At 38.0% G+C, this 27413-nt stretch overlaps 1 protein-coding gene across 9 annotated transcripts in view; it reads right to left on the bottom strand.

Annotated features, from left to right (window-relative positions):
- Window positions 1-661: 661 nt before the first annotated feature.
- The window catches only part of ADD3 (adducin 3), a 156588-nt gene continuing 129836 nt past the window's right edge, over window positions 662-27413 (bottom strand). For 7 of the 9 annotated variants that reach the window (XM_089509852.1, XM_089509854.1, XM_089509851.1 and 4 more), the window contains 13 exons: window positions 20534-20672; window positions 19679-19830; window positions 19428-19508; window positions 18514-18663; window positions 17409-17552; window positions 17226-17324; window positions 15619-15792; window positions 13681-13938; window positions 9920-10039; window positions 7009-7098; window positions 6210-6333; window positions 4168-4263; window positions 662-3486 (listed from right to left, as the gene is read on the bottom strand). In XM_089509852.1, the coding sequence (XP_089365978.1) occupies window positions 3194-3486; window positions 4168-4263; window positions 6210-6333; window positions 7009-7098; window positions 9920-10039; window positions 13681-13938; window positions 15619-15792; window positions 17226-17324; window positions 17409-17552; window positions 18514-18663; window positions 19428-19508; window positions 19679-19830; window positions 20534-20672 (1920 nt within the window). In that variant the 3' untranslated portion in view covers window positions 662-3193. Of the gene's footprint in view, window positions 3487-4167; window positions 4264-6209; window positions 6334-7008; window positions 7099-9919; window positions 10040-13680; window positions 13939-15618; window positions 15793-17225; window positions 17325-17408; window positions 17553-18513; window positions 18664-19427; window positions 19509-19678; window positions 19831-20533; window positions 20673-20753; window positions 20921-27413 lie in introns of those variants that run through there. The other 2 variants (XM_089509860.1, XM_089509858.1) reach the window with 2 other exon arrangements.

Raw genomic sequence — 27413 nt, 5'->3', positions numbered from 1 at the left:
GGGGTTTCCATGCCCAAGCCAGGATTTGAGTGCGAAAACTACTATCCCATCCTGGCTGTCTCAGAGAATGGTAGGTAAATGAAAAGTACACTTGTCCCTCCATATTTGTTAGGGTTAGGGGCAGAAGACCCCCGTGAATATGGAAAAACTGCAAATAACAAAAACACCATGTTTTTACTGAGGGGACACCTCTCTAGGTATCTCTAGGCCCTACAGTGCAACTCTGTGGTTGATGTCCGACAGACACTGACCATAGAACTGCCCTGGAGGAGCTACAAAGGCCTAGTAGAGTATTATCTCTAGGAATCTCTAGGGCTTTCAGTGCAACTTTTAGTTAAAGTTGACCATAGAGTTGTGCTGGAGGACCTAGATATTCCTAGAGAAAACATATTAATTAAATCCGTGAATAATTAAATCCGCAAATATCAAAGCTGCAAATATGGAGGGATGACTGTACATCTCTATCATTTGCCATGTGATAATTTTGTGATTCCTTCCCTTTTATTTTTTATTGAATGGAAAGACTTATTCCAGACTATTTACTTATAGCTGGCAGGCCACATTCCCCATCTCTCTGGCACATGACTCCTTTTCACTAGATGCATGTTACACTTTCCTGTATTGAGGAACATTACAAAGAATAAACAGCTTCCAAAATCTATCTATTTAAAATACTGTTTATTTGTGATTTAACATTAATTAGCATTACATCTATGAGCAATTTCCAACAACATTTATATATCTTTTTTTTCCACAGGACACAGGTTGGCTGGCTCATTCTTTATGCCAAAGCAAGTAAATAGAGGCATTAGCAAAAAAGGTGCAAATAGTTCACGGTTGCATTTTTTAAAAAATATTTATGCACATTGCATTCATTTAGATATATTTTTTAAAAGTTATGAAAAGCATAGTTCACAGGTTACTTTTTCTACATATGTTGTAATACAACACAAAAAATGTAGAACATAAACAAAATTAAGCAACTTAGAGATTCCCACTATTTTTTTCAAAAAGAACACACTTATTCCAGTATTTTGAGATATCCAGAATATCATTTCCAGAGTCACTCCAGCGCTGCATTGTCACACTTACACAGTCAAAGCTAACCCAGCCTGAAACATGCTATAGTCATTTTTGGCATGCCAAACCACCCCCCAGTCATATATAACAATCTGTATACGGTATATATTTTACCTGTCAATCTGGAAGTCACATTGATATTTGAGCTGTATTTGTTTTTGTGGCTACTGATGTAGAAGAGAAATTCAAAGGCCCTTCTATTATTTTTCATGTTTTAGCATGTATTTACAGGTTCATTCTTTGTGTTTTTTAAAAAAATCCAAAACAAAACAAAACTACCAGCAAAGAGGAGCAAGTGGCAGAATCGGCACCTACAGTACTACACTAATTGGTTCTATGATTCCATGAGAAAACCCAGATTTAAATGATCCTATAAAAAAACTACTAAAGCAAAGGGGAGAAAGTGTGGCACTACCCAGAAATCACTATACACTGTTTTATAATTTTAAAAATATGAAACTCCTGTTCCATAATTTTAATAAAAATACTCCCAAATTCATACCATATATTTTATGAAAAATAATTCGCAAGCTATTACTCTCCTTAACTCCACCCCCTTAATCTTTCCATTTCACTTTCCCTTTTTCAATTTTGTCTCCTTCATTTGGTTGTGGGCCCTTCTAGTTGATAGTGCAACACATACTCAGTTGTTTCTAAATCTCTACATTGGATCCAGACTCCATTCAAGGAAGCACATCTGTCATGTGGATATGTGCATTTTCCCTGCACCTAAATGGCTATATAGTGTCAGTTAAAAGACACTGTTCTTTTCCCTGCTACTGGGATCATTGCCACACAGAGTGGTGCCCAAAATATGGTTGCACAAGAATCTCAGGCAAGTGTAGAGCCACTGAGCTGCTTGTAGTCAGTTATGCATTGCTCATCAGCAACACAACTTTTCACACTATGGGCCTACTATTCTGTGTATTGAACACAGCCTTTTGTCTCCTATGATCTCACAAGACCTGAAACCGAGAGTCTCAAAACAAAGAGAGAAAAAAACATATTGTGGATTCAACTTGACCAACAACTCCCCAAAACTCTGCCTTGAGATTTTACCTGGACTTCTGGCAGAAGTAACCTCAAAAGGATAAAATGAAGCTGGGACATGCCTCGTACAGGCCAAAGATCAACAAGATTATTTTTCTTCATTTGAAAGCAATACTATGAGGAGAAAAAAATATAGCAAGATTTAAACCTGAATCCAGTTAAATTTATATGATTTCAACATCTGGTATCAGAGGCTCTGGACTCCTGAATTATATTTAGGTATACTCTACACCAAGCATCCTTAAATACGTTCTACTGTTAAATGCTTGGTTTACATGCCTATAATACTTTATATTGAGTGGTATACAAAAATTTCAACATATAAAATTCTTCTTCTGTTTTGCCATAGTTAAACTAAGTTATCAATGTTAAGCGTATAAAATCCCCTTTATTGAAAAATAAGGGCTTTCTCCCTGCCCCCCCAACTGATAGAATAAAAAAAGTTTCCAAAAAATTATATCTTACTAAAATGAAATATTTGGCAAACATTATTGTAGATGAATGCAATTCTTTACAGAATCTGTAAAATTCCAAATGCAATTCCTTTTACAGTTTCTCCCTCTAATATTATGTGCCAGTGTATAATAAATGACCTACTCTTGAAAAGATGTGGTGAGAGGCACCATCTGAGGAAGGAACGAAACAAATGCTATGGTCAAGATCACAATACAAAGAAGTATCATCCAATTACACAGTGAGGCAGTAGATTAAAAATACTCAAAACATTATCTGATAAACTCAACAGCTACCTTAGTGAAACTGTATTGAAGATTTTCTAGTTGAGAAAAATCTCCATGCATTACTTGCTACCATAAGGGTATCTGAAATTACTATAGTGCTATCTTGGAACACCTGCCAGTGTTAATTTGTGGTGGAACTATTCAATATTTCAAACCCTCATACTAATTAAGAGATGAATTCTTTGCTTGATTAACAGAAAAACTGATTCTATTTTTTTTCCAGTTCAGTACTTAGGTTAAGGCCCAGTTTCCTGCATAACCCCACCTAACTTGACCATGTTAATGGCTGACTAAAATGTGGATTTGAATTGTGCCAGGTAGCCTCAGGCTTCCACCTTTTCCTTCTTTTTGTTCTTTTTTAGGAAAGATGGAGTACGGAATTTCTTCTTCTTCTTTGAAGGTGATTTGGAAGGAGAGCCTTCAGGAGAAAGGGCCTCTTCAATCTTTTCAGAGGTCTTAATTGTAATCTCTACATTCTCTACAGTAGTGGTTAACTGGCTGACTCTCTGTGCAAGATCCTCTTCCACATCATGCGCATCTTCTTTACCATTCATCACCACAACTGGAAGATCCATAGAGATGAGGTTAGCTTCCTGTAGATAATCGCCATTATTTTCTGGGGAAAAACAAGAGGGAGGTATTTTAATCTTTGTTGCATTGACAGTTATGCACCAACACTACAAAGAGCTTTGGGACTTTGAGGGAAGAGTCAAATATTTGGGACTGGTCTCCTATCCTTCTCCATTTCTCCCCTTTCTTCAGTTGTTTGAAATAAAAAGATACCAGAGCTTAACACATGAGCAGTATTAATCACTGGATTTTTTGGAATCAAAGTTTTCAGCCATGTCCTGCACACAACTAGACAATTTAGACTATACCTCACATTAAAATGTGATGCAATGATAATCCCACTAGAGCAACATCATGGCCTGTTATAAAAGTGGCATTATGAGTCAAGGTACACAAATAATGCTGGGAAAGAAATGTGCATGCTTTCCCCAAAATATACTAACCGTACATCAACGTGATGTGGGTACTATCTCTAAGTGACCTGTTCTGAATGGCAAATGAGATTACAGCCAAAATCTGTCCAGCAATTCATATAATTTTAAAATGGATTCCCAAATTCTAATAAATCCAAATGGATTTTTAAAATACATGATTCAACAACATTCTTTTAGCCTTTCATATGACAAGGGTATTATATTTTCCTTGGTTGATCTGAATAATTATAAAATAACCAGCAAAACAGTGTAGAACAGGCTCACAATATTGCAGAGAACATTATACTGTGTACCTTCTAATTTATCAGGGACATTTTGTGGGGACTGAGTTTGAGAGTTAATTTGTGAAACAGATGACCCATCATCTGAGAATAATTCTTGATCAGCATCTGCAGGACAAGAGCTTGAGTTAGTAAAGCCATGCCAAAATAACTGAACACAAAAAGATCAGTACATTAGTGCATACAAAACACAAGCAACCTTGCTAGCACTGACCTGACCATGCTAAAGTTATAACACAGAATTAGGTTAGGTTATAAATTCCATCATATTAGTAAACAACCATTATTAAATGTACACGAAAGATGGCCCCAAATATTTAGAAGAAAGCATTCCGTGAAACATACTTTGATTTAACCATGGAGCTGTTACTTACAAAACAGAACAATCTATGCAACGTTAGTGCTGGAAATGCTAGTGTTAGGTAACACCAAGTTGACAGTTCTTGTGTTATTAAAGACTCTTTATCAGATGCTTTGAATGGAGATGGGTGAAAATGTTGTTGAAATCCAATACTTTTACCTTTGAATCTTTATGCTTTCAAAAATAAGAAATATTGGCAAGTTAGAAGACTGCTAGCTGTAATGCTAATACTACAGGCAAGAGAATACACTACTGACAACTACTTTGCTTCAGCAACGATGTAAAGATTCTTACCTTTCAACCCAAGTTATTATACTATCAAAGTAGCCCAGATAACAATACTGAATTCCTTTCAACTAAGATTAAACTTTTTTTTTCATATGCTGACATATGCTAATATGTGAAAGCCATACAACTGTAGATCAGATGCCACCAAATGGATGCAGCCATACTTCACATGTGGTAAGAATTTAGAAGTGAGGAACACAAGGGATGATACTGTAGAGAAGAAAATTGGTTCAGGGAGCCCTTTTTGGGTGATAGGTGCAAACAGGGAGATAGTAGTAGGTTTAAATGGAGTAGAGAAGGACCTAAAGAAACATGATTTAGGGGAAAGGCCCAGAAGAAAGCAGCCAGCAGATAAGAGGAAACAGGGAATGGTTAGAGAAAAATACAGGGTGCATGTCTCATTGAGATATATTGTGGAGAAAGGCAGGCTGGGCCATAAAAAGAGTAGAGTATACTATATTGAGTTTATAATGCAAAGAAGACATGATCTGTCCAGAAAGAGGGTGGTGTGTGGATGTGTGCTTTAGTAGTGCATTAGACTGTTATTTACACATAAAAAGGATTTCAATCCATTTCTTCAGATATGCCTCTTCACCTGAAGTAGTGGATTGAAATCCATAAAAGCTGATGGTAAAATAAATTATAATCAAGGGTTTTGTGTGTATATATATATATATATATATATAAATGTAATTTCAAATTATTGATGTTTCAGTAATGATTATTCTTCTGGATTTGTATGCTGATTCACTAGATGGAAATCTTGAAACAGTGAAGATCCAGCTGATTACCCTAGTGTCAAAATTAAAAATTCTCTTGGGGCCACAGATCACAGTTATTAATCTTAAATTTTAATCTCTATTGATTTAAACAGGTTCTACGGATGGTGTAATGTTCAAAATTATACTAGTCACAACATAAAGGGTACGCATGAGGCCCTTTTGCCCACATATTGAATGGAAGGGACCATGGGGACTAGTCCTGCTGACTGTTATTATACTCCCCTAACAAATATCTATTTAAATGTAGACTGGAAGGGGTGCTCTCCACAAAAATTTTGTATGTACACAGAATATGTGAGGAAGGACCCTGGCCAATCAGGTTTTCCCCATGCCTACAATAGGTCTCCAGACGTATATCTGAATACGCGGATAATGCCTTCCAAAGAACACAAAGAAGTATGCATGGACACACATATGTAGGATACGTACAGAAATGAGAGTTCTTCCCAAAACATAAATGAGTAAACAAGGAATCTAAAAAATAGACATTAGTGACATTGCCATTGTCATTGCTTAATGCAATGAATGCAGTTTAGAAATCTTGATTTATTTTCAATTCTGTCATTTCAAATTGACTTCCCCTAAGCTCATCTTGGAAACTTTCAGGTGCCCACAGTGCTCACCCTCAATCCCTTGTTGTTTGCGTTCAATTGTCTTTTTGTACTCTTCCAGTTCCTTTTCTGTGAGATGACTGAATGGGTTGGGAGGGGCTGGTGGGGCATGCTCATCTTCTTCAAACTGTACTGGCTGTAAGAGAAAATACTTTAGGAAGTAGGCACCTTCTCCAAAAAACAAAACAAAATGGAAAAAAAAACAGTACAGGCAAACAAACACTAAATCCCCAAATCTTGCAAAAATTAGTAATAACATTCTTTAAACAGGAATCTTAAACACAGAAGCATATAAAAAACAGCCTTCAAGACATAAATTATCCTCAGTTAATGAACAATTATGAAGACATGAAAGGGTGCTTTAATCAGCATGCCAGGCCAGTGTAAAGACGAAACAAACTTTAGGTTTTAAATGTAAAGTTGAAGGCTTTCATGGCTGGCATCCATAGTTTTTTGTGGGTTTTTAGGGCTATGTTGCCATGTTCCAGAAAAGTTTCTTCCTGACGTTTCGCCAGCATCTGTGGCTGGCATCTTCAGAGAAATCTGGAGTTTAGGTTTTAAACTTTAGGACCCAGAAAGGTTGTTCAAATTATTAAGAAGATCACACTTTGAGACAGGTTTCTCTGAAATAAACTTAAAGTTTTTGCACCCATAATTCACTGAACACACTGTACCCCACTTCTTTCTTTGAAGGAGCTTTCACAAATGCAAGGCAACGAACACCTGCAGATGTGACAAGACCAACTTCAAGTATAAATGCTTTACATGCTTGGTAAGTTATGTTTTTATTCCGGACAGTGTATATACTTACAGCACTAGGCTTTTTATCCACCACAATACCAGCAAGCAACTGAGACTGTGGACCTGCAGTCTTTAAGTCATACCGATTTTGCTCCCGAATCTAGTGAAGAAAAAAAAATAGTGCGCTTTTTTTGTTTTTTTAGTACCCCAACTCGCAAATTCATTGAAATACCAGGAATGAAAGACCTGGGTCCAGAAAACAGAAGGTCGGTCAAATCTACCAACTTATTGTTCTTTGTTTTTATTCTGGATCGTACAGTCTAAAATGCTTGCAGATCCTTGCAAATGACAGCATTTTAATATTTTTGCTTCAGTGTGCATTTGGGTGTTTTTATATTTATAACTCAACATTAAACTTTGTCTTATTGTCTTAGCTTTGTCTTATTAGACTTATTTCATACTCAAGATTTCTGAATCAAGGGTAATGAGTTTCATAAAATCCAGGGAATTCTTAAGCAAAATGTATATACATTTACACTATAAATTTTACAGTTTTAAGGCATTCTTAGTGTTGGCAGCTTATTAGTTTTGCACTATGCCTAACTGTGAGCATGTCTATGTAATTTTAAACTCCACAGATTGAGTCTAACCCACTTTCAACCTCATCCATACTGAAGCCTAGAGCTTGGAAAAGAAATTGTTGTTACTGTTGTTGTTATTATTATTTTGGATTTCAACTACTAGAACTCCCAGTCAAGATGCTACAACTCTACAGTGCACATAGCCAGTGATACCAAAAAAGTAAAGTGAAACATAACTTCCAATTTTGACACTATGAGTGTGTATGTGCCTTCCAATCACCTGTTGACTTATGGCAACCCTATGAATCTCATAGGGCTTTCTTAGGCAAGGAATCCTCAGATGTAGTTTTCCATTGACTTCCTCTGATATTACAAGTTCTAGGTACGGAGCTTTCTTAGACAGATTCTGTCTAAGAAAGCTTCATGCCTAGAACTGGTAATACTATTCTGAGTTGATGTCTGGGTGACATTGCTGAGTTAATCCTTTCCAAGTAAGAGTTAGTAATCTCTTTTGAACCAAGTTGACTCTCTCAGGGTAGTGGCGTAGCCCTTTGATCACTAGCAGATGTGGAATTAGATGTTCTCAGAATTTCTGGATGAAACATTATGTATCTGGCAGAACAATCATTTCCCAGGGTGTAGCTCGAATTCATATGAATATCAAAGAATACATTGGGGAGAAAAAGCAGCCAGCAGTCTGAGCTTACAAAGAATCCCTTGTCATTATTCTTTTTTGCTATTGTTAAATACACTGGCTGACTGGGAACCAAAGAGGCATAGAACAGCAGGGATCATGCTAGCAGAACTGGCCATCTCTTGTGGGAATTGTTTACCTCCTCCTTGATGACTAAAAAGAAAGAGGGAAAACTACTGCAATATTAAAAATAGAGTAAAGAAAATGCTTTTCAAATAATAATAACAACAAAATTTATTTATATCCCGCCTCTCTACAAAATGCAATCGGGGCGGCTTACAAGATTAAAATACACAGTCCGAACCCTCAACCCACCCACTGCTTAAAATACAATTAAACAATGTGGAATTTAAAACATAAAGCAAAATTAAAAACAATACAATAAACTGTGGTGAAGTCAGAGGCCAGCAATTAGATTTTCCTTCTGATGGCCGGAGAACTATTCGGGAAAGGCCTGCCGGAAGAGATCCGTCTTTATAGCTTTTTTAAAGCTGTTTAGAGTGGTAATATGATGGATCTCGTCCGGCAGACCATTCCACAATCTGGGTGCAATAGCTGAAAAGGTCCTCTGGGAGGTCTTGGACAGCCTTGTTTTACAAGGATGTAACAAATTTTTCCCCAAGGATCTAAGTGTGCGGGGAAGATTATATGGAAGGAGGCGGTCCCGAAGATAGGTTGGACCCAAGCCAAAACATAATTTCATAGTTCATAATTAGAATGGGATTTTTGGATGGTGTTGAAACAAAATGTTTCGCAAAAATATTTATGGAAATATCAGAGACCACTAAGCATTCTGTTAGTGCTATTCTAATAGTACTCCAAGGCTGCCTTCAATCTAAATTTAAAACTCCCATCATATCCTGAACATTGGATGCTATCACACCAGCCCCATTCTAACAACAGTCATTCAAGAAAATATAAAATGGCAACATACTGCTTTGCAGCCATCCCTCATTGCACTCAGTCAATCACACAACCAGGGCTGCTGCCCCATCACACTCTCTTCCTAAACTCTTCCTTAACCCTGCCTTTCCCTACCCAGCATGCCTTTAGGGAGTTTTGATTTTGTTTTTCTCCTTTTCTGCACAATTCTGGAGCATTGCTGCTTCATTAAAGTTAAAAAAATAAATAAGTAACTAGGGCCTGTTACAGACTGCCAAAATAAAGCTGCTTCGGGTCTCTTTGGAGGTATGCTGTTTAAATGATGCATGGGTCCTAAGAGTCCGGAGGTCGCGCCAAAGCCACACTCCATTCCTAAGCACTGGAGTGCAGTTTTGGTGCAGCTTTCGGATTCTTAGGATGCATGCATCATTTAAATAGCATACCTCCAAAGAGACCCGAAGCAGCTTTATTTTGGCAGTCTGTAACAGGTCTAGGATACTTTGGAAAAGTGAAGGGCAGGTGGGGGGAGGGGACACTGTGATGCCACATGACTTGCAATTCTGCCCTGGAAGCGATGTTTCAAACCTAGGGACTTGCACAATTGCCTGGTCATTCATGAGTTTCCCCTGTGAATGGAAATGGATGTGCAGGGGACTGGGTAGGTATTAGCTGAAGGCATCATCATACGATCAGTATCACCAAAGTTGCTTCCTTGCACTTTAAAAGCCCCATGAGCAATGTCCACTATGAAACCATTTTTAAAACCACTCAAACAAGAAAATTTAACTACATCCCTCTACTGATCTTTATGGAATCTACTATACCTTATTTCTCTTTTCTAATACATCACTTGGGTTTGTATTCAGGGGGACGAACTGGTTTGGATCTTCAATTTTGATTGGAGTTCCTCCAGTAATCTTAGATGAGTCTTCAGCTTTTATCCACTTGGGTAAGAAAAAACAAAAACATATAGTCATAAGAGAAGAGATTATTATTAAGCAAAAGTTTGTAGTTTAGTAGTTGCAGAAGACCACAGTGAGTTTGCACTTGTTTACATGGACTACTCAGGGCTGGAACAGATGGCCAGGAATGGGTGGCTTAAAGCTACCCCTGCCAAAGATGCATTGGGGCTGCGGCAAGCACATGCTGCAGCCCCAATCCACCCTGAACCCAGCCCAAATAGGAGCAGAAAAGATGCTCTCCTGTTTGGGTCAGCAAAGGGCTGCCTTTTCCAGCCCTGCCAGAGCTCCAAGTTGATTTCAAGATGCACTGGCAGTGCGTGTAAACGCCATGCCATTGGAGCATCTTGAAGCCACCCACATCTTGCCAGCCAGGCAGGTTCCGGGCAGCTTTGGAGCATGCGGTGTGTAAATGCCACATTCCCAAGATGCTCGGAAGCGGGCGTCTGTTGCAGCCCACACTTTACTTAGCCATGTAGCTTTGCTTTCCAGTTCTTCACAATAGGAAACACATTGTACAGATGTTGCTGGGGTGCAATTCCCAGTAGCTCTATTGGTACTTGCAGTCCAATATTATCCACAGGGCTGCAGATTAACCATGCCTGCAGTGTTAACACTTCATAAGGACATTAATATTTACTGGTCCTTTAGTTAGAACAGATTTGAGATATTTTAAATATCTAAAATTAGAATTTTTGAATTCTGAAATTAGAATTTCAATTCGGCAGGCATACGTTTTAAGTACTTGTAATATCTCTACTGCCTGGATACTATTCAAAAGGACAAAATGTAACACGTTATTTCTGTAGCTATTGTTTAAATGTTTCTTTAATGCAGTACTTCTCATTTGTCTGCTTCCTGAATACAGGTTGAATTTCCCTTCTCCGGAATGCTGAAATACTCCAAAACCCAGAAATTTTTTCATAGGTGGCTGAGACAGTGACATTTTTGCTTTCTGATGGCTTGCTGTCTGCCAATTTTGTTTCATGCAAAAAAAAAAAATTAAAATTTTGTATAAAACTACTTTAAACTATGTAGATCCAATAAGGTATCTATTGAAACATAAATGAAATTTGTGTTTAGACCTGGCTTCCATCTCCAAAATATATCCTTGTGTATGTATATGCGAATATATGGGTATTTTAAACTAAAAAAAAAATAATAATCCAAAATCTAAAACACTTCTGGTTCCATGTATTTCAGATAAGGGAGATTCAACCTGTATTCATTTTGAAAAGTGGAATTTACTGAACAACCACCAGGTGGAGAACTACAGCTAATGTTCTGATGCAGCCAACTGCATGATAACTGCCCTGCCCTACATAATACTTTTTTTTAATGCATACTATCTAAATAATATGGATAGAGTAAAACACTGCCTTTAAGACAATGGGAGTTCTCTACATTGTAACATTTTCTAGAAAAGGGCAGGGGGGACTGTTTGTCTTTGATCAAGAACAACCTACAACAAAGGTATTTAATGCATACCCACAAGCAATTTTACTTCAAACTCTCTTCCTACAGCTGTTATGTTGTAAGATCCCAAACCTGCTTGGTCTTAAATCACTGCTGCGTGCCAGTTGCACTCAGAAGATGTAAGGTTGCTTCCATCTAGATAGAAGGAACACAGGAAGCTGTCTTATACCAGCCGGGTCCTTGCTGCCTGTATTGTTTTCCCCAACTTGCAGCAGCTTCCCAGGGATCATATTTCCCATCTTTCTCTTTAGATGTCAGGGTTCAAACTGGGCCCCATTTGCTATACCAGTAAACTATGACCTATATGAGACAGGTAGGGAAGGAGGAAAACTGTATGGATCTATGCAGTTTAATCTTTGACTAACTGCATATTAATCCTGTTTCAAAGGTACTAGTATAGTGGTGGGCAACTCTCAGGGGCACTGGCCTCCCCAGACTTTGGAGAACCGCAGCTCCCTGCTCCATCTCCCATGAAAAAATTAAACATTTTTTGTTTAATGTGGAGTGTATCATTTTTGCCATGTTCCCACTCTCCTTGGCTATTTTAGGTACCGAAGAGGTCTTTTTTTTATGACAGGAAATGATCCTTACAGTTCACTTCCTGATTTAACAAATGTCTCATCTGGGTCTCATCTGTTTTAGTCTATGTTGCAGTTTGTGTCCTCTTGTAATAATTCACACACTTAAGTTTATCAACATTTGTTCATTGGGAACATATTTAATCTGGAGGAGTTTTGGGGGAGAACATGGCATAAATTCTTGAAGAAAGATCAGAACATGCTGGAAAATTATTCAGTGGTGGTTATTAAGGAAGCTGATAAGCATGGAGCAATCAGCTTAGAGAACAGAGATAAATACTTTCAAAAGATTGTGGGGCATCTTCAAGATGCTACATATTATCAACCTATTGAGAAGACTGATCCCACAAAACAAACTGATTCTATGACTCATGTGACAGTGACTTGAGACTGAATGCACAGTCAAGTTTCTTTAGAAACCTAGGGTACACACTACCTAGGGTACATTCACACACTACCAAAATCCACACTCACTCTCCAGTAATGTCTGGCTCCAACTCTGTGCTGGAACCACTGTCTAATACATTGATGTTTGTTTTAAAGAACTCATAGTGTGAGGAAAACAATACGCTTTATATATAAATGAAGCAGAACACATAACCTAGCTACCACGAATGTTAATTTTTGGTATACCAGCATTCTGCATGATAAAGTGTGTAAGATAATGAAGTCTGTCTTAAATTCAACAGATATTTTATCACCTCCCACTTGTTTTCTTTTGTAACTAGTGAATGTAATCTTCAAATATATATAATATATATATGTATATTTGGACCAAATGCATCTCAGGAAGTAGACTTAAGTCTACGAAAGCTCATGCTGCCAATTTAGTTAGTCTCAAAGGTGCTAAAAGATTTCTCTACATACTGATTTCACAGACCAATACGGCTTAATTTTGGAATTCTATCATTATTATGTTAATTTATATTCCGCTTTTCTCCTAGAATTGGGACCCAAAGCGGCTTATACTCTAAAAACACAGTACAATTAAAAACTTACAAAAGTGACAATTAAAATGGAATTAAAATATTGCAATATTAAAATAGATCATTTGTTTAAACATAGAATACAATTAAAAAAAATAAAACTTAAAAATCATACACCTTAAAACAATACACCACACCTAAGATGTTCTTTAAAAACTTTCTGTTTTAAATGCCTGTATAAACAAAAAGGTCTTAACCTGCTGGTGGAAGGACAACAAAGAGGGGGCCATTCTGGTATCCCAGGGAAGGGAGAATCCTTGCTAACAGGATTCTGATTTTCCATACTGTGTCCTGACAGTATCCTCTTACCCAGAGTATGGGTTACAAAGAATCCTTTACAAACACTGGTCAATCACATTTATGGGTACAGTGAGCCACCTCAGATTATTTCAGAAGAACTAGAAATCTGAAAGACCTTCTGATTCAGACGGACATAGATTTTTTTAAGTGAAGCATTTTAAGTGGGGAGAATGTTTTGCATTTTCATTATTCAAACCATCACTGCCATCATGTAAGACCCTGAAATTCCAAGCTCTAGTCTCATCTATTTTAGGACATTCCATATGCATCACAACAAATAGCTTACTGTGGTTTTAGTCCGAGGACTTGTTTCACCATTCCGGGATTCTTCCGGAACATCCACTTTTAAATATGTATTTGGTGAGTTTAACCACCTTGTCTTCTCTCGTTGCTGTTTTTGTGCTAAGAATTTGAGAGGGGAAATTGGAACAGAATCATCTTCAAAGGAAAAGGCAGTAACGGTGGCTGGAATCTCAACATCACTCTTGTGCCGAGGTTTTTCCCTTACTAGGGGTTGCCGATAAGCATAGCCTGTTCTGTAACCCTGTAGAAGAATGGGGGGAACATAAATTTATTTTACTTGATCATTACAAAAACCTTGTTCATAAAATTAATGCTAATTCATTTGTGATTTTCAGTTCAAAATTTCACCCTCCTCCCAATGAATACAAAACCAGTACAAATTGCCTTCAACATTACAGTCGGCCCTTCTTATACACGGATTTTTTATACACGGATTCAAGCATACACGGTTTGAAAATGTTCCAAAAAAGTATAAATTTACCTTGATGTTCCATTTTTTATTAGGGACACCATTTTGCTATGTCATTATACTTAATGGGACTTGAGCATACACGGATTTTGTTATACACGGGGGATCTTGGAACCAAACCCCAGCGTATAACAAGGATCCACTGTACTTTAAATCTAGCTGTAAAGTGACAGCGACATATTTCAGACTTATACTGTGGCACTGTCTTCTTAGTAACAATCTATATAATAGTGTAGACATCTATAGCATCACCTGTGAACTATCACAAAAGTGGCTGTAGAACATTCTCAGTAATGTAAGAACTTTGGAGGACAGGCCCTATGGAAAGGATGTGAATCCCTACACTACTCTCCTCCAAACTGATGTCCTCCAAATAGTTTGGGCTACAACTGCCATCACCACTGATCATGCTGTTAGGATCTAGAGAGCATCAAGTTAAGGGAAGGAGAAAGAGAGGGAGGCAGAGGGAAAATTCTAATATTGATAAAATGCTTAACTATTGCCTCAACCATAACCCAATTGAGTTATTGGTTGATTAGTCAAAACAGGATGGAAGCCTGGTGTCTGTCATTTCCAACCATGACAAAGGCTCTCTACAAATTGGTCCAATGTTCTGATTAAAAGGATGACAAATCCAATCTATCAATTAGTACCACAACATGGTTTGCATGTCAAGTGTACAACAGAGTACAAATTAAGCATTCATGTGTGTTACTGCAAGTGAATGCTTGAAAGTACAAAGACATGCAACTCAACATAACAGTTGACAGGTTTGTGTTTCCTTTTCTTAAACCTCTTATCATATGTCATATCTCAAGATCCAGATTGGAAGCCTTCCCATGCCATCTGTGGCAAAGTAGCCACTCGTAGAAGGTGGCCTTCTCAGTGGTATTCTCTCCATTACAGAATGCTCTTCCAAAGGGAAACTTGCCTAGCATTTATCTTGATGTCATTTTGTGCCAGGAAATGTCTTTGGACATTTAGCCACTCTGAAAGCCTTTGTGGCTGAAGAGTGGGTATAAATACTGTAAATAAATAAATAAGGACATTTAATTTCATTTGATGTGTTTTATAAAGCCAAGATTTATTGTTTCTACTGATTTTACAATTTTAATACATTTTAAACTTCTTCTTTTTTTAAAAAAATATTATTTGTATTTATTTATGACAGAGTTAATATTTAAATTTATTTTAAATTTGCTTTAAAATTCCATTAACAAAAACCTCGGACATATTATAGAAGGCAAGGATACATTCTTGAATCCATCCCTCCATCCAGTTATATGAAAATAGTGAGAGGAGTTTTACAGAGAGCAAAAACAACATACGGTGAAAACAAGCTTAAACCTACTTCATAATATAGGTGAAGATCCCTGTTTACTGGAAAAAGAAAGATACATCATTTATTTCTGGCACAATTCCATATAGTATTAAGAAGTGTTGTACACGCACCAGGTTGTCCAGCATCCTCATCAGTGCTTCAAATTCGAGTTCCCCAACTTTCCATCTGAACTGAGAGGCCATGTTAACTCCCATTTCTGCTGCCACAGAATGTGTAAATGGTTTATACTTTTGCAAGTCTAGGGTAAGAAGATTGTCTATGCCGCCTGCAGCCAAGGCATGTACCTGTGACATAAAATGACTCAATAATTTGCACTCTTACAAATACTCTTTGAAGGCTCAAGGTATAGCCTTCCTCAGTTTTCCAGAAAGAAAATAAAATAATAATAAAATTTTTATTTTTATAACGCTTTTTGTCAAGCAATCAAAGTGGCATACAGTAGACTATCCTTAAAACAAGATTGAACAGTATAAAACTAAAACTAACATTTTAAAATTCAAACAATAACCATGGGCAGAGTTTGATAAATAGGGAACTCTTATTCATGGCTGAGTATTTTATTCTGGGAAGAAAACCACTGTTAATATTATTCTTCCATCAAATATAGCAACATGCAACAAAACAGTACTAAACTTGTAGAGCTGAACAATCTAAAGCACCCATGCACCTTTTTGCAACTAGCCAGATCCTACACATTCAAACAGTGCCAAGGAATAGCATATAGTTTAAATACACTTACAATCTCCAGCAATGAAAAAGAAACAGCTACTTCCAGTTTCACTGTAGCCAGTTTTCAGGATTGTGCGGCCTTGTGCAGTGGTGAAAATTCACCTCGACCCACTCTCTCCACTCATCCCTGTTGTGAAGTATGGCTTAGCTAACTAATAGAGCAAGGGCTGTGTAATTTTTGTGTTCTGGCAAACTTTTGATGTTCTAAAAATTAAATATATTAAGTTTTCTCTACACCCAATTGATTTTCTATAAATAATTGCTTAGTATAGATTGAGCTTTCTTTATCTGGAATTCCAAAATCCGAAATACTCCAAAATTGTCCATATGGGTGGCTGTGAGAGTGACACTTTTGCTTTCTGGTGCTTCACTGTACACAAACTTTGCCCTGGTGGTGCAGTGGTTAAATGCCTGTGCTGCAGCCACTCACTCACAAAGCACAAGGTTGCGAGTTCAATACCAGCCAGGGGCTCAGGGTCAACTCAGGCTTGCATCTTCTGTAGGTTGCTAAAATTAGTACTCAGCTTGCCAGGGACAATTAGCTTACACATTGTAAACCGCTTAGGGAGTGCGTAAGTGCAGTGATGAGCAGTATAGAAATGTACTTGCTATTGCTATTGCTCATGCACAAAATTATTTTAAAATATTATGTATAAAATTACCTTTAGGCTATGTCTATAAAGTGTATAGAGAATTTATGTTTAGACTTGGGTCCCATTTCCAAGATATCTCATTATGGATATGTAAATATTCCAAACTAAACAAACAAACAAAAAAACAAACAAACAAAAAAAAAACAAAAACCAAACCAAACAAAAACAAACCAAACCAAAATCCAAAACAATTCTGGCCCCAAGCATTTTGGATAAGGGAGAGTCAACCAGTAGCAACTATCTTCTTAATATACACACTGACTAATACTAAGAAAAAAGATAGCATTTAAACAGTATTTTCAAATATTGAAATTATGTCACATAAAATATCTCACCTGTGTTTCACAAGCTAATTGCACGGTGTAGATGTAGTGGAAGGCTTCTTCTAATGTTTCTCCCAGTGCCACTACCCCATGGTTTCTCAAGACCAGCACCTAAGAAAGACAGACACTCATAACTGGCAGAAACTGGGCATATACTGGAAAAATTAAACAAAAACATGATCTAGAGTAGAATACCTTACAGCTTGGCCCAAGAACTTTCTGGAGTTGAATTCGCTCTTCCTGTTCATCCAGAGATCCTTGATAATTATAATAGGCAACATCCCCCAGAATAAGAGCCTCCTGAGAGATAGGCAATATGCCACATTTCATGGAAGAAACCTGTTTCAAAGAAATAATGGTTCTAAGGTAAAGGAAATCTGAAAACAATTGAAAACCCCAGGATTATACACAAGCACATATTCTGTGAATGAAATTCATAACTATTTTGATGCAGAAGGACAAGGATTCCTATTCCGTGGGTAAGAATATATCAATAATGTGTGGGAGCCTTAGGGGCAGACTGCCAATATATGGATTTTAAGTCAAATGCAGACAAATGGCTTTAAGATTAGCCTGTGTAACTGACCGACCAACTGACTGACTGACTGGTTCTGAAGACAGACAATATATCCCTCACTCCTATCTTCTGGGTGAACACATATGCTTGAAATCTATGCAGGAATGACTGCTCTACACTGTGTACTGTATATATTCATGTATAAGTCTAGAAATTTTAGTCAAAAAATTGACTCCCAAAACCTGAGTCAACTTATCCACAGGTCAATGTAAATACTGTACCTTAACTCTTATTTTAAAAAAAGGAACCATCCCCTGGTGGAAGGCAAGCACTGAGCTCCCTCTACTCTCACATCCATCCAGCCTTTAGGAGGAAGACAAACAGTCATGCCTGTTGGAATTTTGTAAGATCTTTGACATTGTTTTCCTTTGCCCTATCTTTTACATCCTTTCTTACATGCCCTTAAGTTTTACCCTCAACTTTTCCATTTATCAAAATCCATAATTCCGGCCCCAAAACCTGCCCTCGACTTATACATGAGGCTGACTTATAGTTGAGAGTATACAGTAGTTTTTCCTTGTCCATTAATATCAAAATGATGAATTGATTTATATATAATTAGTAAGCACAAGCTTTTGAAGATCAATGATCCATTTCAGTTTTGAAAGCATTTATAGAATTCATCACACAAATCAGTCCCATGCCTGATTATTAAATAGTATGTTTCCAATTAACCATAGGTATTGAAACTTTCTCTTTGTGTCTTGATAGGACCATACTTACAGCTGCTGTTGCTGGAGTGTGTATGTGTATCACGCATCGCACATCAGGGCGCATGGAGTAGATGGCTGCATGAGGGCTGAATCCTGCACTGTCGATGCTTAGATTGGTGCTTCCCTGGTCAACCACCTCTCCTATGATATTTACTTTTACCTGGAAGCACAAGTTAGGGAAATAAGTTAGGAAAACATCTTTAATTACATTTGAGCCTTGGCTTATATCAGATAGCAAACTGGGAAAAGAGAGGAACTTATTACCAAGAATATAAAATGCACTGTCAACTTCAGTTGCTACTATCATACTTAAATTTTATCTTATCTCCTGTACCTTTGATAAAGGACAAGCTTTCAGAAAGAAAACCATAAGAGTTCCCAGAGTTTGCAGTATTACCTTGCTTCAATAGGACTTCAATCAGTTTAAAATACTCTACTGTATCATGAAGCATGTGCCATGCCCCAAGAGAAGTTCAGATTAAAAGCAAGCCCTGATCATCAAGCATATGTAGAGATCTGTAGAAGTAAGTGAATACAATCTTATCCCAACTCCCTGAAGGTGCTCTAAAAATGTAAAACCTGGGATACATTAAGGTGTGAACTGGTCTTTCCTGAACTGATTGGAGTGACACCCTCCTCCCCAGCTGAGTTTGCAGTTCTGCTAGGAAAATAAATCTGCTTGTAAACAAGATGTATGGAGAGACTGAAACTTGTATTAAAGGGAAAAAAACAGTACTGTTGAAGGTAAAGCACATTTATTTTGAAAATGAAGGAAGGCGCTTGCCAAAACGGACTGGGCATATGCTGCCCATGCCAGCACTGCATTCTCTAAATTGTACTTTGTGTCAACAGTGTGGGGAAAAACACACCTCTGACTACAATTAATTTAAGTATATCAAGCCATTCACTTTATTACGCACATACCAAATTGGAAGCAGAAGCCTCAGAAAATGACAGGCCTCTTGGAATGATAAGAATGTGATCATGTTCTTTGCTTACTCTTACCTGGAAATAAAGAAGAAAATACTGCTGTTATACTGTCAAAACTGTATACTGTATTTAATTCATATGCAGTCCATAGGGTTGGAGAGTTTAGATATACCGTACAATGGAGGGAAGGAAGGAAAAGAAGGAAGGAAAAGAAGGAAGGAAAATTTTGAGTTCAGTATACTTACTGTGATAAATGAATTTGGCAAGTGCGCCCATCCAAACAAATCTGTCAGCCTATACAAGCTGGCTAATTTACAACGAATAAGTTTTTCTCCCTTAACAAACGTAGTGGTATCTATCCCAGAGAGGTCATTGATGGCTGTGATCAGTCCAGCACCTAAAATATGTTGCATACATTTAGTAATGATACTGTTTCCAAAGGAAGCAATTAGAAACAAGTAATATCATGATTTTCATTACCTTCCTAACATATTTTAGTACTTATAGCTGCTAGCCATGATTTTTAACAAAATTTCACCTTTAACAACAGAAGGCACAACCATGTTGTTAAGGTAGGTAACTGCCTTAAAACAGTACTTAAATCAAATGCATAATTAAATGCTATTTCCCCTCTCCAACTGTATTATGCACAGAAAGAAGCCACTCCTTTAACACAGATTCTGTATAACAAAAGGGTTACCAATGCAGAAAAGATGGCTATTTCAAACTTCTATATACAATTCAATTTACTGATTAATGTATAGGTACTTTGTGGTCTTTTGTACTGTTGGGCAAACTGCATCTAAAGATTTTGCCAACATCATGTGGACTATATGTAATTCATAAATTAATCTAATGTCAGTAACAGTAAATTAGTATGATAGGCACTCTCTAAAGCAGCCTTTCTCAAATAGTGGGGCGGGCCCCCCGGGGGGGGCGCGAGGCTCTGTTATGCAGAGGTGTACTAATAACAATTTTATAGACAAATGATACTATTTACAGTCGCGCGGGGCTCGAAATGTTTTCTTCTTCCTAGGGGGGGCATGACAGAAAATAATTGAGAAGATACTCTCTAAAGAAAGACATACCATTTTACTTACTTAGCGGAGATGAGGAAAACCCTGCAAAAGAGCTTGCCATAATATAGTCAGCAATCTGCTGTAAAGCAAGCAATCCACTTGGGTTATTGCCCTTTTTCATCTGCTCCTGAATAAGAGATTCCAAGTCCTCCCGAAAAGCCTGTAAAAATATGAAAGCATCACGTAAACGATACCATTTTGCTTCATGTGATAAAAGTTCAAGTTCAATGACAATAATTACCAGCCAACAATTTCAATGCAACTAGCCTAGCTAGAGCGTCATGTTTAGGAACATCCTGAACTGTGTGCTTTCTCCAGTGCCCCTTCCTTTAGTATTTTGGAGACTGGAAGATGGAAATTGGATCCACATAGCCTTTCTTCAAAACATATACATAATTTTTTCAAAACATAGTCCCCTCCCCCTGCATCACATTCTCTTTATATCTGGAAAATGAAAGGAAGCAGAGAGGGGGCTGAGGATAGATCTTTCTGTATAACATTTTATTATCTACTTCTCTCAAAAATGTAAGTTTCTCACATGCTCACATCTTGTCCTATCCTCCTACTCATATTCCAACAAGCAACACATTGATATTATGCTAGATTCTGCAACAAAAGACTTTAAAACAGTTACAACCAAGTATTTGGAATCAGTGTAAACACAACAGCAACTGATAAAATACTGGACAGCATTAAGGGTTCCCAATCTTTCTGAACGTCACCAAAGACTTCCCTAATCAAAGCTGATTATTCTGCATTTCTATTGCTATCACACATACAACCTGCAGTTAACAAAGCATCTGACAGTGAAGCTCCTTTTTACAAAGTCTTTTTACACCCATCCAGCCCCCATTGCCTCCTCATCTTCTATGTTGCTGGATGTTTTTTAAACTGCACTAACATTCAGAGAGTAGTCAAGAACTGGAGAAACACAGACTGTCTGTGCCAGGTTACAGCAGTTTCTACAGTATACAATGAAATAAAGCTTCTGCAGGGAAAGAATGGGATTCTACTCTTAACTGATCCTACGGTAGCTGTGTGTCCACCTTGCAGGCAAGGTAAACAACAGCAGCCTCCAGAATCCTTTAGTTAGCATGTATGAACAGCAAAACAGAGGGAACAGAGACAAAAAGGAGAGAGCAAATAAGCCTGCCTCACCAGCTACCTCCAGCATGCTAAAAACCCATAGATTATAATCCTGGTCATCAAAATGGAAATAATGAGAAAAGTGCAGACTAGTGAAAGAAAAAGTTATGCCTGGATGCATTTTGGAAGAAACTTTGAAATGTTATCTAGAAGTTTCATACTGCTTTTACTTATGCAAGGCTAACCTGACCTGTTTGTTTAATTTCACATGGGCATATATATTTTTATTAAAATGTTTGCTGAAACATGTTGAGCTGCTTTTCCTTTTTGGCTGTAGGAACCTATCCCTATTCTTCCCATGTCATTTCTGCCTCTGGTATCAAATTTCTGTTAAAGAAGTCATGTCCAGGAACACATCTAGTTCATTAACTGAGGCATGCCTGTATAATGTTATTAAAATTTTAGTCCCAATTTTGTGATAAAGGCAGAGTATAAATAAAGATGATGATTTATATAAGTAGATAGTGATTTTTATATATAAATTATATTATAAAACCAATGTGTCTGTCTGTGTGTGCCTTCAAGTTGCCTGTCGACTTATGCGATCCCACAGAAAAGAAGCTTTTGACTGAATATAGTCTTTTTTAAAAAAAAATATTCACGTTATATAATTCAAAGAAAAAAAGTACAAGAGCTCAGTATAATTCATAATGAGTTACAAATATTTACAAATATTACAAATTACAAACTGTTTTGCTTATATGTGTGTGTGCGTGTGCGTACTTAGTTTTCCATATTAGCTGAGAGTGATATCTGATTCATTGTTCTAATCTCTCTTTAACATTTCTTACGTTCCTTTTAAATACACACTACTAGTAATCACAATATCAATATTAAACATTTAATTCAATTACATATTAGTTTTATTTTTTTAATTTAAACAAGTACTTTCCCTTTCATCTGAACGCTATTGATTTATTGGTTACTTCCGCTTCTTTTTAATAATATTAGAGAAGATATGCTTTCCTGAATCCCCCATCCCCCCTAAATATAACTATTTTGGTTGGTAGTAATAGTAGTAATAAAAATTTATTCGGTCATTGACCAGTATAAAAACAAATCACACAAGCAACATATCAATATAACAATAACAAATTAAAATATAAACTGATAGTAGACTGTACATGTACGGTATCAAACAGTTCTTTCTACATGGTAATAAAATGGCCATTTGACAGTTGAGGGCGCAGTTTACAAACAATATAACAGAATTTAGCCACCTTAAGGGATACTGTAGAATCATTGTTATCCAATAGGAGGCGTAAATAAAAGGAGTCAGGTTTGCCTGGGAATTTACACAGTAGTGGGCTAATCAGTTGGTGACGAATGTCTCTATAGAATTGACAATAAAGGAAAACATGCTCATTGGTTTCAACAGTGCCCGAGCCACATGGGCAAAAACGGATTTCAAAAGGTGTTTTTTTAAATCTACCTTCCAACATGGCTGTGGGCATTATTTTGGTTGTATTATCTTTGTCTGTGTTAACTTACCTATATAAAGTCAAAATAATATTAATATTCAACACTACTATTCAACAGTATCACTCGTTGTTGTCCATGAAAATAATAGTGGCAAAATAGAAAAAAAGCATTAGCAATATACAATGAATGTCTCGTATCAGTTTGGCTTTACCAAAATACTGCTTTCATGGAGGTTCCCCATAATCTTCAAAAGGAAGCCATTCTTTTTCTACTTTATTTATTGCTTTGTTATTGATTAGGAAGGTCAATTTATCAAATTCTTTCATACCAATGATTTTAAACTTCCACTCTTCTATTTTTGGTGGATCTGCTGATTTCCATCTCTTAGCTATAATTAGTCTCATGGCTGTTACTAATAAATCATAATTCTCCAAAATCTCACTTCGTCTTCTTTTTTAGTATTGAGGTCATATTAAGTAAATATAGCTCTGAGGAGAAAGGATATTGTATATTTAATTTACTTTGAATTATTACATGAACTTTGGTCCAAAATTTTTTCATAAGCAGGCAAGACCAACACATGTGATATAGTGTGCTGGCTTCTTTAGTTCCCCGTTTTATGGATTCTGCTCACGCTAACTGGCACATAGTATAAATACTGTCTTAAGACAGAAAAGGGGGCTTACAAAACAAGACTACTGCCAGAAGAGAAAACAACAGCACTACAATATTTTTTAAAAGAGCTAAGGTATATACAATTCCCCTTTGCCTGTCAACATTTTCTGTCATCTTGCATCATTGTGTCAAAGGTGCATAAGCCTTCCAGTGGTCCTTACAAGTACAAAACATTTAGTTTTTAATTTAAAATGTCCTTAGCACATAGTATACCAAATTAGTAAAATGATTTTACCAATTATGGTTTCTTAAATAATGCCATGAGAAACTAGAGGGCTTCAAAAGATACATGGTTCATTGCCACTAAGGGGTGAAACAGACAGGGCAAAATGAGTGGCAAGGAGCTGCTCCTGCCCTGATCGCCCTGAGACTGTGGTGACCACACACTGTGGTCCCGAGGGTGCCTGCTGCTGTGGCCTCAAATAGACTGCGGCAAGAAGTAGAAAAGATCCACTCCTTTTTTGGCCAAATTAGACGGTCCTGGTACAGCCTCAGAGCAGTTTCCACATGAGGTGAGGGTGTGCGTCATGTAATTGCCATACCCTCAAGCCGCATGGAAGCCAGCTTTTTAAGCCTGCCTTTCAAGTCTGCTTTCCCCAGCCTCCATCACTCAAGTGGAGAAAAATGCCTTAACTAAAGTGTCAAAAATCAAGGTCCCTGATCAGTTGAAACATTCAACTTTGCTGAATTTGTGCAAAGGAAATGTGTGGCACCACATAGCTCATTCCTGACTGAATAAATCTTGACATATCAACCCAAGATTGTTACATATGAACAGGACTAACAGATGTGTCAGCTTGGATCATGTAAATGTTCAAAATGCAAAACTCAGTTGTATCTGGAAAATCTGGCTAACATTATAAATAAAGCACTGCTCAATTATCGTACATTATTCATTCACTACTCCTTCTTTCTTACTTCACTTTATTATCTAAATAAGGGGCTGGGTAATATCTAAGATCAAGAGACTATATCCAGTCTCACTGGTCTTGGAAGGCTGCACTCAGCCCCACTGTGCTCCCTTTAATTTTTACTCAAAAAATTCCCCTGTGTTCCCAAGCAATGTCCAGTTTGCACTCTTACATCTACTGGGTCTAAAAGAGCCCCCCCCCCCCCCCCGCAAAACATGGTAAAATGCTCCCCATTCCTCCTGGAATGTGCTGGAACAATTATGAGTAATAAGAATTGCAGGCCTGAAAAATGATCTTGAGGGCTGCATTAAGGCCTGTGGAACACACTTTTTTTCACATCTGATTTAAATGGCACCAAAGGTATAAATAAAGATGCATTTGTAAAGTCGAAAGCTTTCATGGCTGGCATCCATAGTTTTTTGTGGGTTTTTCGGGCTATGTGGCCATGTTCCAGAAAAGTTTCTTCCTGACATTTCGCCAGCATCTGTGATGCCAGCCACAGATGCTGGCGAAACATCAGGAAGAAACTTTTCTGGAACATGGCCACATAGCCCAAAAAACCCACAAAAAACTAAAGATGCATTTGCCTCTAAAGTCACTCTGCTGAACTGAAATTAAATGTAAGCTTAAGAGGAGCCCTCAAAAGACTAGGAGTAACACTAAGTTTTCTATGAGAACAGAAGTCTGAAGGACTACAGCTGGCCCTCTGTATCCTCAGATTCTTCATCCACACATTCAGCCATCTATGGCTTGTATGTGTACACACACACTCATTTTAAAAAAGCAAATCTTGATTTTGCCATTTTATATAGGCCCTGGAACCAAACCCTAGTGAAGGGGTAGGCAACCTTTTTGAGCCGGGGGCCGGGTTGTTGTCCCTCAGACAACTGGGGGGCCGAAGCCAAAAAATAAATAATTAAATAATTTAAAAAAAAATTAAATAAATAAATAAATAAAATATAAAAAACAATTCCTACATACACTGCACATATCATATTTTGAAGTAAAAACCAAACCAGTCGTTATGCAACCTCTCTTTTTCCCTTTTCTCTTTTCTGCAGCCTTACAGTTCTGCAAAAGCAAACCCCCTCCCGCCTCTTCTGCACACAAGACTTTATTAGGAAGGAAAGGGTTTGAAAAATTAACTACTACTTCTTTCCTTCTTCTTCTTTTTTTTTTTTTTTGCCTTGGGCATGTCACACTCTCTCAGCCTCAGAGGATGGCAATGGCATCCCCACCCCCTCTGAAGAAAACTGCCCAGAAAAACCCTACAGAAGCCATAACAACTTGGAAGGCACACACAGCAACAAACCCAAACTTTGCCCGGGGGGGGGGGGGGAGCAAGTCACACTCTCTCAGCCTCAAGGGAAGGCAGTGGCAAACCACCACCACCTCTGAAATAACTTTGCAAAGGATCGTTTCATAATAAGTCAGGAAAATGACTTGAAGGCACACAATAACAACCTCACCTCCCAGCCCTTGTATCTTGAAGGCATGAGGGCACAGGTGGCAGAAAAGGACTTCACTTTCTGGTCAAACAGCCCCCCCCCCCCCCAATACACACACACACAATTCCAAAACACACACTAAGCACATTTGGGCATTTCACATGGCTTTACTTAACATGGCAATCTCAGAGGCTTATTGCAGAACCAAACTCTTTGGGTTTCACACTGAACATGGTTTAACATGGCTATGCATATATTGAACATGTCCAGGTGGTTTCACAAGAAGTGGATTTGCTGTTTCAAGTTTCGTGCACCAACTATACTTCTCAGAAGTGTGTACTTGGTCAAGGGACTTTGGTTTTTCTTCACTGTGCATGAGTTTGTAAAAATCACAGCAATTTACATTGGCCATGCCTCAGAGGTCTATCACCATTAAAGAACCAAAAACACACAGAAAAGGAACTTTGGAAAGTCACACTCTCTCGGCTTCTGAAACAGTGCCTGCATGCCTCTGAAGCTGACTCATATAATCATCATCATCATCATCATCATCATCATCATCATCACACTATCATTGTCAAAACAAGGGAGACTTGTTAGCATTAAAAGCACCCAAAACACACTTTGGAAGGTGACACTCTCTCGGCTTCTGAAACAGTGCCTGCATGCCTCTGAAGCTGACTCATATCATCATCATCATCATCATCATCATCATCACCACCACCACCACTACCATCATCATCATCATCACCACACTATCATTGTCAAAACAAGGGAGACTTGTTAGCATTAAAAGCACCAAAAATAATAAAAAAAAAACCTTGTAGCCAGAGGCCTCTGGCCACTCATCACCTCCTCCTCCTGTCCCCCTCCTCCTCCTCCCCCCTCCTCCATGTCCCGCGCTGGCCTGAGGGTGGGGCGGAGGAGGCAGAGGAGGCGGGGGAGGGTGGCGTTCGCCGGTGGCCCCAGAGCTTCTCCCCACCCTGTGGAAAGGCTGAGGCCTCCCCACAGGGCGGGGAGGAGGAGGCCGCCGGCGATCGCGCTGATTGGCACGATCGCTGGCGGCCCCTGGGGGGTGGCAATCGGCGGCAGGGCTGGGCTGGTACCACGGTCTCCGCGGGCTGGATCCGACCCGCGGGCCATACGTTACCGACCCCTGCCCTAGTGGATACCAAGGGCCCACCATACATCTCCTGCCCTACAAAATGTCCTCCTTTGTGTAGTTTGTAACTTTATTTAGTTAGTATGAGCTCTGTAATTCTTCAGAGAACACACCACATGGAAAAGAATAATTTTTTT

This window comes from Sceloporus occidentalis, unplaced genomic scaffold (assembly GCF_023333645.1).
Source record: "Sceloporus occidentalis isolate IW3139 unplaced genomic scaffold, rSceOcc1.0.p SCAF_2, whole genome shotgun sequence".
Classification (NCBI taxonomy): domain Eukaryota; kingdom Metazoa; phylum Chordata; class Lepidosauria; order Squamata; family Phrynosomatidae; genus Sceloporus; species Sceloporus occidentalis.
The sequence above is the reverse complement of the archived record's forward strand: the minus strand, read 5'-3'. Positions and strand labels throughout refer to the sequence as shown.